The following is a 17,602-nucleotide window of genomic DNA, read 5'->3' on the forward strand; positions in this document are numbered from 1 at the left end:
ATATGTATTACCAGGTGCAAAACCGTTCTGTTGATGTTGTTAGTCCACGTATTTGGTTCACAAAGAACACCAATTGAAAATATACATGGAGCACCATGCTCTTCTCACACTCCTAAATAAATGTTTACTTTATCTTACACGGTTAAGAAATATTCTCTAATAAAAAAGTAAAGGTATTAAAGACAAAATAATAAGAAAACTAAAAGGCAAGTTATTTTTACTCTGTTCTTTGAAGAATCATAGGGATTCCACGTTCAGATCCAGCTGTGAAATCCAGAAAGCAGTAAGAGAATTTCTCATAGAGTAAAACTGCTGAACTGTAAAGTAGATTTTTAGATCAAGATTCAGATTTTAAACACAAGAAATCCAAACTGTTGTTAAATATGTAATTACAATCTTTTGTGTTTACAGCACAACAAAACATCTACAGCTTTAAAAAAAAAACAAAAACCAGAATGGTCCAAAGAGCTTCCAGATGTCAATCTTCAAAACAATTTATGAGACCTTTCTTATGTCTGTGCGTGACATGGTAGTTGATTTTGGAGGAATGAGCTATAAGTTAGAAATATTCCCAATATCAAGGGGTTAAGTGCATTACCTGTATAAGATGTATTAAGTATTCATTCAAAGAATTAATCATATTAATACTTGAAGGAACCATCCCTTCTGGAAGATTCACTGTTTTGAAGATAACATTGGCACATTCTGATTGACGTAATATGCAAATTTCATTATTCAGCTGTGCAATCTAAAGAAAAGAAAAAACAATAAAGTAACACTTTTTATTCCATTAAAAATATCTAACTGATGGAGAACATATTGGCTTGCCAATATTTTTAAGTCAGTTGTTATTAACTGTGTAATTCAGTTACACTTACATTCTAAAGCATTCATAGAAAGCAAACTTTTAAAAATAATGTGATTCCATATATTATTAAATGCATAGTATCTTGAGCTAAATGGATCAATGACTCCAAAAGTCAGGGCAGATTTTAACTTTCTAAAAGATAAAGTTTAGGATAGAATTATTGCAGTGATTATTTGATGTAAACAAATCTTTCTTCCTAAACAAATCTTTGCTCTTTCATTTCTTAAAGGCTCTCCAGTTCTCTAGTCTAACAGTACGCAAAACATTATTCTAAAATATTAGTTGCACGGAAAGCTATCCTCAAAGACAAACTTAAATTTGTCTTCTTCTGGAATTCAGAAGAATCTAGTGTACAAAAAAAATGGTACAGAAGAATCACCTTAAAGCATTATTTACCAATTTTAGAACACTTAATCAGTTTTGGCTCTTTGAAGAAAGCAATCTGTAAGCATTTTGTGATACAACTCTTTCCAAAAGATAGCCAGCCACTCTTTGTGTTTCAAGTTCATAGGGTTATTCCAAGGCCAAAATAACATTACGAACAGTAACATTTGAACTTAAAATGTTCTGAATTGATAAATTCAATCAATAAAGATTTGTTTATTTACATTGCTTACATTACCTAATTTCAGCAACTTACACATTGTGTGCTTTTGTTCTAAATGATTACAACAGCCGTTTTTCAAGTACAAAATAAATCATTTAACATAAACTGTATACCTTTTCATTTGCTTTTGCCAGCTGATTAGAGTAATTTGTTGACTCCTTCTGAGTCTGTTTCAGTTCCTGTCTTAATTCTTCATTTCTTCCTGTAAGCTGATCAACTTGAGCTTTCAAGTGCACACTAGCATCAAAGATTCCCTCTGTATTCTTTGACTCAATAGCCTACAATAGCAAACATTTAATTCACACCATAGAGAAGAAGTAGAGAAAAATTAGAAAAACAGACATTTTAACTTTTTAAAATCTGCTCATTTTTTGCTGATGATATATGTACCATATAAATGATCATATTTTCCTATAAAAAAAATACTAGTTTTTCAGTATAATGATTAAATAACGTTTCTTTGACATTTCGTGTAGATCCTGCATAGATGTAATACGTGCAAATTAACTTTTATCTTAAGCTTTATGTCTAAGACAGTAAACTCATCCAAGTCAGTTTCATGCTATCTGATCAATTTTATTTATTAATTTATTTATAGTTATCTCTTTTTGTTCTTTTTTTATTTATTTATTTTTACAGAGGAGTCACATTATGCAATCCCACTTTTACTTGTAAGGAAGTATATACCAGCTACTATTTATTTATACAACAATCAAAGACAAAAATATAGACTAAAAATCATATAAGGAGAAATAGTAAGAGAGTAAGCTTACATTAACTAAACGATCCAAACTAGGGATTATTAAGGCTGTTTCTCCTCCCTTCACACTAGGATCCTTTTGCATTTCCTTCACAGCTTGCAATATTTCTTTCATTCCTTGTTCAAGTTGTTTATTCTCTTCTGATAATTCTTTTACTGCAATAAATATTGTTAATGTGTCTAAAAGCACTATAACATGATTTATTTACTGCAACATTTCATAATATCTCTTGATTTTATATATAACATTCATATTACATATAGACAAAACTAACTCAGAAGATTTTTGCTGGACAAATACCAATAAAACAATAGAGAAATCCTTCATGGGAAGACATCTGACTTTACTGAACTTTTCAGTATTCCATGTTTCCCAAAAGTTTTTCAAGTTTTTTAGTAGGCTGTCTGATCAATTCTCACAGATCCAGAAACATAGATATCTTGGAAATATCTGTGTGTAACAATGATGAATAGAGGGATTGCTTGAATTCTTGGTACAGACTGGTAAAACAGAACATTTAAATTCTTTCTGTATAATAAGGACTCTCAAATCATACAGTTTTCCTACCACTATTTGTCTCTCAAGTGAAATTCCAGAGTTTCTAGCATGGAAGAAGAAGTTTAGAAACATTAAATAAATACACAGATATACAGATAGATACATGGATAAACACAAAAAAATCTTGAGGAGATTCTCTGCGTCTTGAAAACATGCCTGACTGTCCACAAGATTGAGAAGTGAACTGCAAAATGTGAAATAATTTGAGTAGTGTCACCAAGTCTATTTTGAAAAGCCAAAAATAATTTTTAGAATTCAAACTCTCTAGGAAACATTAAGATCCTTGTATAAATAAATTAGCATTGTTTCTATTTCAGAGCCTGCATGCAACGCACCTCAGATAGCACACAAATAGAAACTGGATTTAATTTCCCAAAGACTTCTCAGAGAAGCAAAGCATAATTAAGCAAGGAAAATGCACGTTCATTTTAAATAAGATCTCTCACAGACTTAAAGATTTTCTTAGGTCCAGTTCTTAAAAAGAATCTTGTTCAATGCATTTAGTATGAATAAACTATGTTTCTTGTATTACCACTTGTTTAATTTTAAAATTAGAAATATACATGCACTATTAACAGACAACGCATATACATATAAACACAATTTTTTGTTTTAAAATGGCATTAAGAACAATCCAAAGAAATTTTAATTTCACAAATGCTATTTATGTTTCCAAACATTGTGCTAACATCTGGATCAATTCAGAAACCTAATTTCCATACAATGGAATCAAAATAATTGCATAAAAATATTCTATGTACATTGCAAATTCGGTCATTGTGAAAGATACCAAACTAAACTGCATTTAAAAGAAACTGCAAAGGTGAATATTTGTGGTCACAGTCACAAAAAATAGAATAAACAAACAAGCAATCTGCAGGTATCTGAGCACACTTTAGTTTTTAAAATACATTGTTCCAACTTACATTTAGATTGAAATTTGACTATTATAGTCCTGCTCTTTTCCAAATCTCTCTCTCTCTCACTCAACTCATTTGCAAGATAGTCATTCTAAAGAAACAAAAAAAGAATTTAAAACTGCAAATTAGGAATATTAGTAGTAAAATTCTAATTAAGACTCTGCAGTTATGAAATATTAAGTGAGTATGAAACATTTGAAAACATTCTAATCCACTACATTCAACAGTGAAATTATATAGTATATGAACCAAAATGAGGCGTTACATCATGGGCAACTATTAAAGAAATAGTCTGGCAGCAACAAAACCATCAAGAAAAGCTATTTAAACTATAAATAAACTTTATATAAATATCCTTTCTCTTTTGTTTTTTAATTTTAAAAAACTCACAATATACTACTACCTGCTCTGCTTGGCTTCTGTATTATTCAAGTTTTAATTCTGCATAACTACTTAGCATACTCTTAACCAACAAATTTCTGGATAGCTGCTCATTCTAAAAGAATGGGCCAAGAAGTGGCTCTAAACAAAAATCTTCCTTGCTAGTTTGGTCTTAATTAGAAGTTACACACACTTCTTTGTTTCTGTAGTTTTATTTGCTTCTGAGGCCTGCCACATTCTATGATATGCAAAAAACAAACCTGTATAGAGTGATATTGAGTCTGTTGATATTTCTCTCATCTCTATATTACTTAATATCCCTGACGCCAATGTAAACTGTAGCTCCGGTGATAGAAAAAGTTCTCTTATGCTAAGAGTTTCTGAATTACAATTGTCATTAATAACTTGCAACTTTGTCATGTTTTGAATTTAAATGAAGCAAAGAAGTATTTCTAGTTTTTTTTCCAAGTGATTTAAATTCCCAAGTATGCCAGAAGTTCTTCAAGGTAGATTTTCCACAGCCTCACTCTTTTCAGCATAGTTCAAAAGGCTAACTGATGCTATTCTATCTGCAAGTGTGTTCCTCATTTCCATGTATATGCTAGCCTATACTCACAGAAAATAAGAAATGTTAATTAGTATTCAAAGAAAAGTTTAAAAAAAATAGTAATTTGGGATTTTTTTAAAGTAGTAAAAGACTTTAGAAAATATTTAAACAGATGTTTACAAACTGACATTATTGCTATTTGAAACAGACACGTAGTAAATGCTTATGAGCTTGCTTTATAAACCTACCTTTGCCTTTACTTCAGCAATATTATGGGTGTTCAAGAAATCGAATTCCCTCTTACTCATCTGCTTCTCTTCAATGAAGTTGTCTGTTACCTGCACATCACCAGCCTCCAGTGCTAATTGCAAGCAAATGTACAGAAATAAATGACTATTTTTTTTTGGTTTTCAAACAAATAAATATATTCCAGTTAGTAGATCCAAGTTCTATTTTTCTGCATGCAGAGAAAGGAGCTGTAAACCTTTCCATTCAAACTGATTATGTTTGCCTAGGTAACACAGAGTAGAAATTTTTAAGATTTCTGAAATGTATTTATTATGAGGATGTACTGGAAATCATGGTGAGATAATCTATATATAAGAAGTGCAAACCAGTGACAATGACACATTACTAGTCAACAAGTCGAAAAACTATTGGGCTGTAAGACTACAGAAACATAAAACCACTCTCCTCATCTTATAGATTCAGAGAAAAGTATTCTACCTTCTAATTTAATCAACACCATAAATTGAACAGAGCTGCATTATTAACTATAGATAATGTCCCCACAAGACAGTTTGTAACAAAAAATATCCTACCTGTTGTGGCAACTCTTCTTCCTTTCTCCTGAGCCAATTTACGAACCTGTTTTTTCAGTTCAATTCTTTCCTCTTCTAGTCTTTCGATCTGCATATTATTAAAAATCAATACTTTATTTTGTTCACAGTATTATAGTGCAGTAGTTGCATAAAAATATGATTTATCACTTACCTCTTTCAAAAGAATCTGGTTTTCAGATCTATACTGCTGCTGTTTCAGTGTTTTGCTGTTTCTAAATTCATTTAAATCGATCATTGCCTTTGGCTCAAGACCTGAAACACAATACACACATATAATGCGTAATCATTCATTAAGAAGGAATATTAATGTTAATGGTCATTAGTAGATAGCCCATTTAAATAATAATATAATCAGTCAGGGAGAATAAAAAAACAGTAAAATGATGGTAAATATATGCATATTTTGACACATTATGCTCTGTGTAAAAATAACAGAAGAAATCAGAATTTTGCTTCAATTGCTCAAAAAACTGCAATAAAATACCACCTAAAATTCTCTGTACTTATGTTTTGACACCCCCATATAAAAATAAGCCTGTTCAATTTTTTCCTGTTTTTCAATCTAGAATTACAATTTCAATATGTTTTGATTTCTAAATACTAAATTATGAAGCCAGTAAATCAGCTACAATCAAGAAGGAATCAAAACCTAAAAGGCAATGCAAAAATCTCCTCCTTTCTTCAGCCAAAGGAGTCTATAAGATAAATTTAGAAGTATACATTCATTCATTTTGTCCTAACTAAAACTACTTACAACTATTAGCAAAATACACATAAGTATTTCCAAGTAATTACCTGGTATAGGAAAGAAAGTCCATGACATCCTTATACAATCAGTAATTGAAAATGTAATAAATACAACGTACCTAAGCGCTCTCTAAGCTCTTCATTTTCATCAAGAAAATCATTTATTTTAAGTTCAAGTTTATTGATTTCCTTAATTAACATTTCAATCTCATGATCTCGTATTTTGATTTGTTTTTTTAAATCCTTTATTTCAGCAATAGCCTCTTCCAAACCATATACTCCCTGTAAAAATCCAAATGGGAATTATAAACAAAGCCTCCAACAGAGCTCAGAGAAAAAATTACAAATCTGTGTTTCATTGTTACAAAGTTAATGATACTATTTGAAAACAAAACAACAAAACAAGAATAAACTGCTCTGATTCAGAACTTATGCTAACAATCATAGGAGACCTGTGATAAGCAAAATAAAGACAATAGCCAAATGAAAAAATCCTTCCAGAAGACTACAAGGGATCAACTGAGTTCATCCTCTTGATGGGCTGACTCAGTGTCCACTAAAGTAAATGCTGACCATAGCATATCGCAAATTTCTAACTGCAATGCCTATTTCTTTCATGCAAACATTTTGAGGAAAACACAGTATCTTGATTCTTCATCACTGCATTAAAGGATAGCAAGACTTTTAATTTTGAAATTTTCAAATATCTTTGAAATTAATTCCTCAGGCATATAAATTTTACCAAAAGTGTGCCACTTTTTGTATGCTAATTGCCAGAATAATTTTTGAGGAATCTGATTTTTATGTACCTATATATATTACTTACATCAAATATTAAATACTTAACAAGAAAAGGTTTTTCAGTTATTATCACTCTTCTACACTGTGCTTACTACAGTATGCTGTCAAATAAAAGCAAATCCTACAAATCTGTCTTCTAATTACAGAGCACATTTCGAAACTGAGCCCACTTATCATAGGATTCTTCAAAGATTCCATCTTGACTGTGATCAAAAACAGCCAGCACGGCTTCACCAAGGGCAGATCATGCCTGAACAAACTGGTGGCCTTCTATGATGAAGTAATGGTATCAGAGGACAAAGATCAAATGATGTCATCATTCTATGACTCTTATGTTCAATGGGTTTCACTCACATTCAGCCTATGTTCATATGTTAGTACTGTCAATTTGCAAACATTTTTACATACAGTTAACAAACTGCATGCAATCAGTGGGCAGAAAGGTTATTATAAAAGGAAAAAAATTAGCACTGGAAGACGTTCATTTAATTTCTAATTTAGAGCACAATCAATAAAACACAAAGAGAAAATGATTTGCTAAAACTATGATGAAATATTCTGTCCACTTGAACCGTTTACCAGTTCGTAGTCTTTCATTCGTTTCAGAGTCTCAACAAGTTCTTTGTCTTTTTCTCTAGCATCTGCTTCTGCTAGTTCTGCTGATTTCTCAGCCTCCTTAGTTCTCTCTTCTAGCAGTTTTAATTTTTCTTGCATTTCTACTAGGCGATTCTGCTGAGCAAGAGTTGAGAGACCTGGAAAGAAAAACAATTATCTGGTGACAATTCAGTTAGAAATTCTACCTAATCAAGAAACACTTCAGATAATGTTATAAAGGAGATCTTCATTACCTGTTCTTTTAAGCAAGTAAGTACAAAAGGCTACATATTAGAACTTTTTTTTTTTTTTGATTGTTCCTTAAAACAGCCCTTATAAGAAATATGCATATAAGAGACAATTTTGAATTGTACATAATCATTTGCAGGTCTTTACAGAGGTGAGTTCTTGTATATTGCACTCTAAGCTACAAAGACTAGTAGGCTTACTTTTATAAATAAATAAAGCTAAATAAAATAAAAATATTATTTATTTTTTGATGTTACCTCTAAACCCCACTGAAGTACAGTGAATAAATTTAAACCATACTTGCATATATGATAAATGGGAATGAACAAAAAAAAAAATCAAGAGATAAATATTACTTAAAAATTTCAAATTTTCTTTGGTATTTTTGAAGAATACACCTCCCCTATGAAGACAGTCTGAGAGAGCTGGGGCTGTTTAGCCTGGAGAAGAGAAGGCTCCAAAGACACCTGATAGCGGCCTTTCATTATCTACAGGGAGACTTGAAGAAAGAAGAAAACAGACAAGAGCCTGTTGTCATATACAAGGGGAAATGGTTTCAAACTGAATAAGTGGAGATTCAGACTGGATATAAGGAAAAGGATTTTTCACAATAAGGGTGGTAAGGCACTGGGGTGAATTGCCCAAAGAGATGGCGAATACCCTGTTCCTGGAGACGTTCAAGGGCAGGATGGATGAGGTTCTGAGCAATCTGATCAAGCTGTAGCGGGGGAATTGGACCAGATACCTTTAAAGGACCCTTCCAACTCAATAAATTCTATGATTGTGTAATTTCAAGCTAATCTGTAAGTATCTCTGGAGCTTTGATTAGCAAAACCAGCCTGGCAAAATGAACATGTTAAAATCTTCGGTGTTAGAGACCATAAGGAAAGTAGAATGAGTGCAGAGACTTTTTAAGCTTTCTCCCAAAGTAAGCGATCTATCTCTAGCTGTCTCTGTTCACTGCATGGGAATTGTAAAGATGACATCTAAAGGTCCCTTCTAACTGAAATGATTCTATGATTACATAACATTTATTCCTTCTTAATTTCCTTTTAATATACCTTAAAATAACATGCTCAGCTTACCTTTATCTTTTTGGAGTTCATTTTTTAATTCCTCAATAAGAAATGCATTTTGTTCCATTTCTTTGGTATACTGTTCGACTTGCTCTGTAAGCAGTCTTATCTGAGCATCTCGCTCTTGTACACCCTACAAAAAAAAAAAAACAAAAAAAAAAAAATTGAAGTTCTTTACTGGCCATCTCACTCTTGTACACTCAAAAAAAAAAAAAAAAAAAACAGGAAAAGAGAAGCTCTATCAAAGAAATTCCTCTTTACTGACACAGAAACTACTTGTACAGAACACCACATTTCTTCAAAAGTACATGATAAATGAAAAGTAATGATGACAAAAAAAAAAAAAATTACACAACAAGCATATATACTATACTTACAGCATAGAGTTCAGATATTAGCTAGAAGTAGCATATTTAAAGGCAAAGCAAGGAGAAGAAAAGAAAGAGTAAAAATAAAGCATCTGAATAACACGAACATTCTGATGCACTATTTTATCAATTTTACATAGGACAGTTCTTTAAGAGTTAAGCCAGTGCATGATAAAAACAGATTTTAGATGAAACAGATTTCTTACTATGTCCTCATTAACAGGTGGTAGGAACTGACAGTTATATATTCAAGATTGGGAAGACTAATAGTCCATCATATGTAACGCCTAATTTGCAGGCTAACTTTCAACCAATTGTTCAACTTTTAATACTTCAAAACAAATCTTGCTTAACATGCATATGTATATACATTGGTAGACATAGATTGTAAAAGTGTCCATTAACATTATTTCTATGCTTTTACATGAACTTTAGAAATATCGCAGAAAGCTCAGTTTTATTTCTGGTGCCATTAAAGAAAAAAAAAAGAAAAAGAAAAAAAAGAAAGAGACTTGGAAAAAAAATTACAGAAAATAATTATATAATACAAAAATTTCAAGAGATGCTTACCTTACTTAACAACAAATTTATGAAAAATGAAATTTCAAGGTTTCTTAGAGGGAAAATATATCACATGCTTGGCAAAGTTGTTAAGAAACTAAATATAACCCTTTAAAATGTGCTTATACAGTGAACTACAACAAGCTTAGTCCATTTTGAGTTACAACACAATATATTAACGTTAGTTTTTAAATACTTTCTTTAAAATATGTGTATTCCCACAAACTGTTCAAAATAACATGCTAGTGATTGTTGTCCAAAAATAAAATTCTACCCATCCAATCAGTTAAAAACAGACTGTTTGACTGCTTATCAAAGATTTCTTCCCCTGCTTTCACCTTCTGATTATCAGTGGGTAAGCTGTACTTAAGTTGTTTTTTTTTAATTTTCTACTGAGAAGCTATCAGTTCCCAGTCCTGTAAGACTGTATAATTATACCTCATCAATCTATTAGTCTACAAAGGCCCATAACATACATTCCAGGATTGCTAATGGGATGTGAGATTATTTTGAATATTTTAAAGTTTGTCAAGAAAATTGAAAAATTTAAAATCATAATGAATTATCTAATTTTAGATTAATAAAAGAGATACTTAAATTCAGCTAGCTTTCACAAACTGAACCACAGACTCCAACAGTAAGGCACCAGAGAAAACAAAGGAACACAGAAGATAAAATCCCTAGGGAAGGTTTCTTCCTTGACAGGTTTAGAAGATAAACTCAACTATAACTTATCAACACTAAATTCTGGATGCTCAGATGTTAAAGCAATCTTTCTGTGAATAGTCAGAAAAGATAAATATAATAGAACTGGATATCAAAAGCTCAGTACATACAGAAAAAGACATTTCCTTTGTGCTAATTTTGTGGTGGAATAAATCATCTGCCTCATAATTCTCAAACATGAGTAGCACAACAGCTGGTACTTGCAAACTATGAAAGACTAAACTATTTGGTCAGTAGTTTACCTATTGAATGGTAATTTCTACACACGTATCTGAACCCTTCGTTTTTCTTGGCTCAAAGCTCCCTTTCTGAGGCATTTTTTGTGATAAGGCTGACTTATCTAGGAGGGGAGTGGTGGGTGTTGCTGTGTGGGAATCAACATCACCTCTTTGTGGACAATTTTACACTTGAAAGACCAGGAGTTTACTGGAGGAAGACCTGGCTTGTGAGCAAATAACTCCAGCTTGGTACAGGAGATTGGAGAATGATAACACCATATCCTGTGAAAACATGATACAGGTGGGAGCCTGCCTGGTCCCTCTTATCAGCTGATTTAAGTTTGCAAGGCCTTGAAGACAGGAACAAAAGAGTTCCTGCAGATATCCCAAAGCCAGAAGCTGTCACTCCAAGAAGAGCTGACTCAACCACACTGGACTTACAAATAAGTTTCTACGTCATTGTTAGCATCAACTGAACAACCTCTAACGACGCATCACTACTGAAAATCAAAGTATCAACTACGAGCAACTTGGGAATCCTGATGGTGACTCTCTCTCTTGCTTCCTACAAAGACTCCTTGCTTTTACTTCCTATCTCTTTTCATCTATCTTCCCTTCCCCATTTCCCTAAGAAACTAGGATTTGTAATAAACTGGTCAGGCTAACATTTGACCTGTTGTGTCATAATCTTGCCATTGGGTACACATATATTACCCCCTCCTATAATTGGAGCAAGACAGCATGCAATTTATCACATAGACTGTACCTGCTGAAGGGCCAGTATACTGTTTCTGTTTACATCAAGTCGGGCCATTTTCATTTCTTCTTTCATGTTAAACAACATTTGTTGATATTCTATGAGTTCATTGTCTTTCGAAGCCAAGATTTTCTGAAAAGGTAAATAAAATACCATCAGAATGCTTGAAGTAATCCTTAAAATAATTTTAAAAAGGTATTAAAAGTACCTTCCATTCTTCAACTTTTGCATTTATAGCTGCCATGAGAGGATCATCTTCTTCATTCTTTGCTTTCAGCTGGTCTGAAAGCTCCTGAACCTAGAAATGTAATTTGGATCAATCTGACATTAAAAAAAAATGCTTTACTTAAAAAACACGTATGTACAAACACACTGCACCAAACACATACAACTTAGTGGAAGAGCATTAAAGAAGTAAGGGAAAATTCTGGCTCTAAGAACATGGTTTGACTAAAACTGTATGAAAGTATTTTGCGATCTGCAATCAAGTTTAAATATTTGCATCAAGTTTAAAGATCATATTATTTCCAGGAAGTATTATTTCAGCAGAGCACATCTTTTTAACTGGATATATTGAATGTTTTTTAAATTAAGCTAAAATATGACAATGCAATATAAAACAAATTACACTCAATAATATAAACGTTAGTTCTTACTTGAAATTTGTACTGTTCATTCTCCTTTCTTAACTGATCCATAACAATATCAGATTGTTGCACAATTAGTTTCATTTTATTATATTCATCAGTCATCTTCTCCATTTCTTGCACTGATTCCTCAAGATTCTTCCTCATTTCTTGGTTTTGAATGTCTAACTTCTCATTAGTTTCAGTCAAATTCTGCAAAATTTAAGAATCCACTGCTATTAAGAAGTGTGCATCTTAAATACGTGAATAACCAGAAAGTGAAACTACCTTAAATGTAATACTTTAAAGAATAAATTACCCCATAATAGAGTATTTCACCATTGGTTCCTCAAATTCAACAAATCCTATGGGCTAAGCGCTAAACATCTCCCAGTGTCAGTAATTTTATTAAAATTCATTTCTTCAAACATTCACAGCTAGAAAACATATACATCACAGAACCCAACTGCATTAAAAATTCCCTTAATCCACATGATTTGGACTGTTATTTGGCATAGCTTTTGTGAAAAACATATTGTCAGTAACAGTCAAATACTCAACAGCATCCATTTTACCTGAATTTCATCTAAATACTGGACAAGCTCAAAGTTCTTTTTGGACAACTGAGATCTGTAATCAGAATCATCTCCTCTTCGTGACAGAACTGTTTCTTTATGGGAATCTATTTGCTTCTGATAGTCAACTACATCCTGACGCAATTGTTCATTCTGCAGAGAAAGCAATCCAGAAATGAATCTATTTTGAAGGGCTGAAAATAAAGTTGTTTTTCTAGCAAGCTAACACAAAGGGCTAAGACAGTCAAACCCATCTAAACTCCTACATTCTGCTTTAAAAATTTAAATGCCTCACCTTTCTCTTTATTTGTTTTTTCTTCTGATTAAAAAGGAGAGAACAAGAGCGAGAAAACAAAGCATGAAAAATATTAGAAAGTACCTTTGCTTTATACAGACTAAGGAGGAATCAACATAAAAGCAAAACAAAGTAGAATTCTCTATATACCTATGCATGTGTATATGTACATATAATGCACACATAAATAAAAAGGCCTAAGGAATGATTTTCAGGTTAGCACCAGAACATTAATTTTACATGTTACCATCTATTGGAAGATTACAGATTTTAAAGGTATAAAAACAACTACAAAATTGTCTTAAAAGAGTGATTCAAGAAGAAATTTAGTAGTAGTGAATGTATATTAACTCTTAATTTATTTTTCTGTAAATTACTGACTTTAAAAAAAAAAAAAAACTATTAGCAAAAGCAGCAAGCATAAACTGAATCCTGACTGCTATCCATCTAAGACATTTGTCAATAGCATTTAAGAAAAATACTAATACTAAAAACTCAAATAACCAAAGTCCAAATAAAATTAATCTTAGAACTGTAAATTTAAGCATAGATCCTGATCGCAAGTAGATCTATGATAAATATGTGAAAACTGATTAAAATCTCCTAACTTCTTCATATCAGTAACTAGGAAATGCTCTAGAATGTAATTAAACACCATATCATGTAAAAAATTATATAGAAAACTAAAAATGTAAAACCTACTAAGTAAATAAGCAGTCATTCTTTACTAACCTCTCTCCTTAATTTGATGTTCTCGTTTTCTGCATCTTCATTTCGAAGAGCAAGCTAGAATAAGATAATAAAACCTTTATTGTATATATAGTTTCACATATATATATACATATAAATATGTAAAGCTAACATCACAGATTACGAAAGCAAAGACCAGAAACAAAGCAGTCACTCTGTTCCATCACTGTTTTTTATTCCAGAGGCTCTTTTCAGAATGTCGAACTTTAAATGTTGTTTCTCAACTGCTTTAGAGATATCAAAATGAAGCCTTTCTTACCTGTTCATTCACTTTCTTCTCTTTTTCCAGTTCCTTCTCTATGTCTATTAATTGTCTCTCCTTCTGTTCTACCTGTTTCTCCAGTCGGCGGATCTCATCACGCAAAAAACGGGTATCACGACCAACAGCTGAGCTTTGTGCCATCTTGAGAATATAAAAGTGACATAACAAACCATTCTTCAAAATAGAAATGCATTAAAAAAAAAAAAAAAAAAAAGATGCTACAGCTAATATTCAGGAAACACAACAGGAAGACCTCACTAGCTTCCTTCAAAAAAAAAAAAAAAAAAATCACTAAAAATAAACAGGACTTACTAAGTAAATTTCATTGTATATACAGTTCTTTGTAAAAATAAGGCTGGTGAATACTCAAAAGCCAATTAAAAAAAAAAAGTGTTAACTAAAATTTAAGGCTATTGTATCTCTTTAACTGGTTAAAACTGTAGTGTTTAGAAGCAAAACAAAACACATTATAATCAAGAACCATCCCCCCTCCAGCATTCTATAAACTAAAACCATTTTAAAATGTTTAAAATTACCTGTAATTCACTTTCCAGCTTCATCATCTTTGTTTTAAATATATTTTCTGTTGAAATAGAACAGATACAGTGAATTACCCATCAGTGTACAGAAAGCAATAATGATGAACTCAAGCCTTTAAATATCTGGCATTACTAAAGCAATTGACTACAGATCAGTTGAGATTTTCCTGAATTTAAAGAAACAACAAACAAACAAATCTAACAAATAAATTTAACAAATTCTTTATAAAGAGCATACGGAGATTTGCTTACCACATTTGGCTTGCTCTTCCCCAGCTTTTTCAACTTCTTCCAGTGCCAGCTCTACCTCTTGAGCTTTCATCTGGGAAAAAAAAAAAATCACAGTAAGCAAAGGAAGAGGATTTACTAATAATGCAAACTGAGAGTTTAGGGTTACGAAAACATTTACAAAAGAACATCGTATTGTTCTTCCAAAAAAAAGAAGTCTCTTCTATTTTTTTCCCTTTTCTATTTTTTTCAATTTAAAACTTCAGAATGCTGAAATATTTTCTTTAGCAATTTATTACAGTGAAGCTGTCTAAACAGTCAAAAGCATGCAGCTGAAAATAAGAAATGGAAAAAAAAGCTTCTCTAAAAACAACATGCTGAGCATGTTTTCAGTATGTTTATGAGTGTGACACTGTGACAGATTTATAACATCAGTTTTAGGGTAGTTTCTTCCATTCACATAGACACTTTTAAAACTTCTCCAAAACATCAACCTACTAAAGTAACTTTGCGTGAAGTTATAACCATCATTAATAACTCACTTCATGTAACTCATTTCTGAGATATGTTTGCATTTTCTGCATTTAAAACTAAGAGTACCTAACCACATAACAATGCTTGTCCTATTCACTTTGCTTTCCTCTGGTGAAACGATCTCAGGAGTAACCAGTATGTTCAAAGCACAAGAAAAAAGAAGAAGAAAAAAAAAGAAGAGTAATCATTTTTTCATTTAAATGAATAAATTTAAGAAAGCAAATGTATCTAGAAAATTGGAGAAAGTGAGAATTATTACAAACCTTCATCAGTGACTGAGTAATTTTAAATAGATGCATCAATTGTTCAGGTGTTTCATTTTTCAAGTCTTTCCCATCAACCTGAGGAGATAATAGTGTTTTTATACAAATAACACTGAAATTCACAAAATAAATAATTTATGCATGTGAAAGAGCAAAAACAGGTAGGGAAGAATGCATAGCAAAAGCTGTACGTTCCACTTTCCCCTCGAGTACCTTGGACAGAGTCTCAAACAATGTGTCTGCTAGTTCTTCTTGACGAGGCAGAGCATCTGGATCTACTCTCATAAGCTTCTTCCAATCTAGAATGGGTGCCATATTGATTTTAAATTATATTTCCTGGAACAAAAGACAGAAGTAACAATTATCAGACATTGCTGCTGCCAATCAGTCAAATAATTTAAAGGAGGCTAGGCAGTGAAACACAAAATTGTTTTAATAACTGTATGGATTTTCTAGTACTAATTAACTTTCTATTCATATTTCAGCATACTGTACACAAGAAGATGACAGTAAAACTATTTCTTCTTTGCACAAAAAACTCATACACATTTGATCATACACAATCAAAGAATTTGAAATTCAAACGTTGAATATCTGGACACAAGAGAAACTTCAATTTTCCTTTCCAAATTTCCTTTGGTTCCTCTTAAATTCTACTGCCTTTTAAACTAGTCCTTGTAAGATAAAACCTCCATAAAATCACAAAATCTTTATTTATTATACTTAAACAATGAACGCTTTCATTTGATGCTATGACATTCACTTCTTTGTAGTCACCTACAGGATACTAAACTCTTGTATTAAGCATCCTTTCCTGTTGACTAGAATAACTGAATTGATAACGGACAGCAGGCCACCCAGTAACTGACAAAAACATTATTCAAATTAATGCAAATCTTTGTTCTAAAGCTTACTTGCTGGTTGCTGTGGATCACAATGACTTCTCATACACCCAGAAGACAATACAGTACCTGAAAAAGGAAAAATTGATTGAAAACTTTGGATTATTGTATTTTTTGCTGAGTGGTGAGGTGCTAGAACAAGCTGCCAAGAGTGGTTGTGGATGTTCCACCCCTGGAGATGTTTAAGGTCAGGTTGGATGGGGCCCTGGGGAATCTGATCAAGAACTTGATATAGTGGTTTGCAACCCTGACTGTAGCAGGGGGGTTGGAACTTGATGATCCTTGAGGCCATTCTACAATTCTATGATCCATAATGTTTTCTGGAGCTATCTATGGCCTATAGTGTCAATACTTTAAAAATTAGATTCTACTAAGTTAAAAAAAATGTTATTAAATCTTACATATCACACTAAATTATTAAAACTATATAAATGGTTAAGAGAATTAAGAAAGAAATAAAAATAAGCTGGACATTTAATTCATTATTATCTAAACTAATGATATAATGGGGATATATATTATCTGGGGAAAAAAAATCAAGTTCAGTAAATATATGTAACAAAGGTTTATTATAAAGCATATTTCAAGATCACTTCCCTCACTCACTGGTCATCATTTAAAGACTCAAAAACTAAAATTTCCTTCCTTAATGAAAGGCTAAACAGGTATTACATTTCCATTGCCTGAGCAATCTGAAAGAACAGTTCTAAATCTTTGAAATCCAGCCTTATTCCTAACAGAGGACAAAAATCACCATTTTGTCATCTTCTTTGAATACATGAAGTCCTTCAGAATATTGGGCAGGTCTTCAATGTTTGTTAAATATTTAAGGAAATGAGCACTCTATATAGTCCATGATCTGGTAATGATGAAATACATATAGTTTTTTTGCTTTTCTGCTTCCTTCTAAATGACAACAGAAAATACAAGAAAATCGCAAGCAGGACGTAAGTGATTTTGGCATTCTCAGTACTTCACTTAATCTGATGCTACTTGATTTCAAGATCCTCATTTTTTTTAACATTTTAAAATTTTTAAGCAACAAGA

The 17,602-nt window shown here is 31.9% G+C and overlaps 1 protein-coding gene across 8 annotated transcripts in view; it reads right to left on the reverse strand.

The window, feature by feature from the left end:
• Positions 1-17,602, reverse strand: part of CEP290 (centrosomal protein 290) — a 52,416-nt gene that overhangs the window by 33,616 nt on the left and 1,198 nt on the right. For 7 of the 8 annotated variants that reach the window (XM_031589631.2, XM_031589628.2, XM_090139549.1 and 4 more), the window contains exons 3-23: positions 16,568-16,624; positions 15,867-15,989; positions 15,654-15,731; positions 14,881-14,950; positions 14,626-14,672; positions 14,087-14,230; positions 13,810-13,863; positions 12,783-12,935; positions 12,238-12,420; positions 11,790-11,879; positions 11,591-11,713; positions 8,961-9,084; positions 7,612-7,784; positions 6,351-6,513; positions 5,636-5,736; positions 5,464-5,551; positions 4,891-5,003; positions 3,721-3,805; positions 2,249-2,391; positions 1,589-1,753; positions 599-748 (exon numbers count right to left, since the gene is read on the reverse strand). In XM_031589631.2, the coding sequence (XP_031445491.2) occupies positions 599-748; positions 1,589-1,753; positions 2,249-2,391; positions 3,721-3,805; positions 4,891-5,003; positions 5,464-5,551; positions 5,636-5,736; positions 6,351-6,513; positions 7,612-7,784; positions 8,961-9,084; positions 11,591-11,713; positions 11,790-11,879; positions 12,238-12,420; positions 12,783-12,935; positions 13,810-13,863; positions 14,087-14,230; positions 14,626-14,672; positions 14,881-14,950; positions 15,654-15,731; positions 15,867-15,968 (2,349 nt within the window). In that variant the 5' untranslated portion in view covers positions 15,969-15,989; positions 16,568-16,624. Of the gene's footprint in view, positions 1-598; positions 749-1,588; positions 1,754-2,248; positions 2,392-3,720; positions 3,806-4,890; positions 5,004-5,463; positions 5,552-5,635; positions 5,737-6,350; positions 6,514-7,611; positions 7,785-8,960; positions 9,085-11,590; positions 11,714-11,789; positions 11,880-12,237; positions 12,421-12,782; positions 12,936-13,809; positions 13,864-14,086; positions 14,231-14,625; positions 14,673-14,880; positions 14,951-15,653; positions 15,732-15,866; positions 15,990-16,567; positions 16,625-17,309; positions 17,541-17,602 lie in introns of those variants that run through there. The other variant, XM_090139538.1, reaches the window with a different exon arrangement.

The sequence above is a fragment of the Phasianus colchicus genome, chromosome 1 (assembly GCF_987193195.1).
Source record: "Phasianus colchicus chromosome 1, bPhaCol1.hap1.1, whole genome shotgun sequence".
NCBI classification, from domain to species: domain Eukaryota; kingdom Metazoa; phylum Chordata; class Aves; order Galliformes; family Phasianidae; genus Phasianus; species Phasianus colchicus.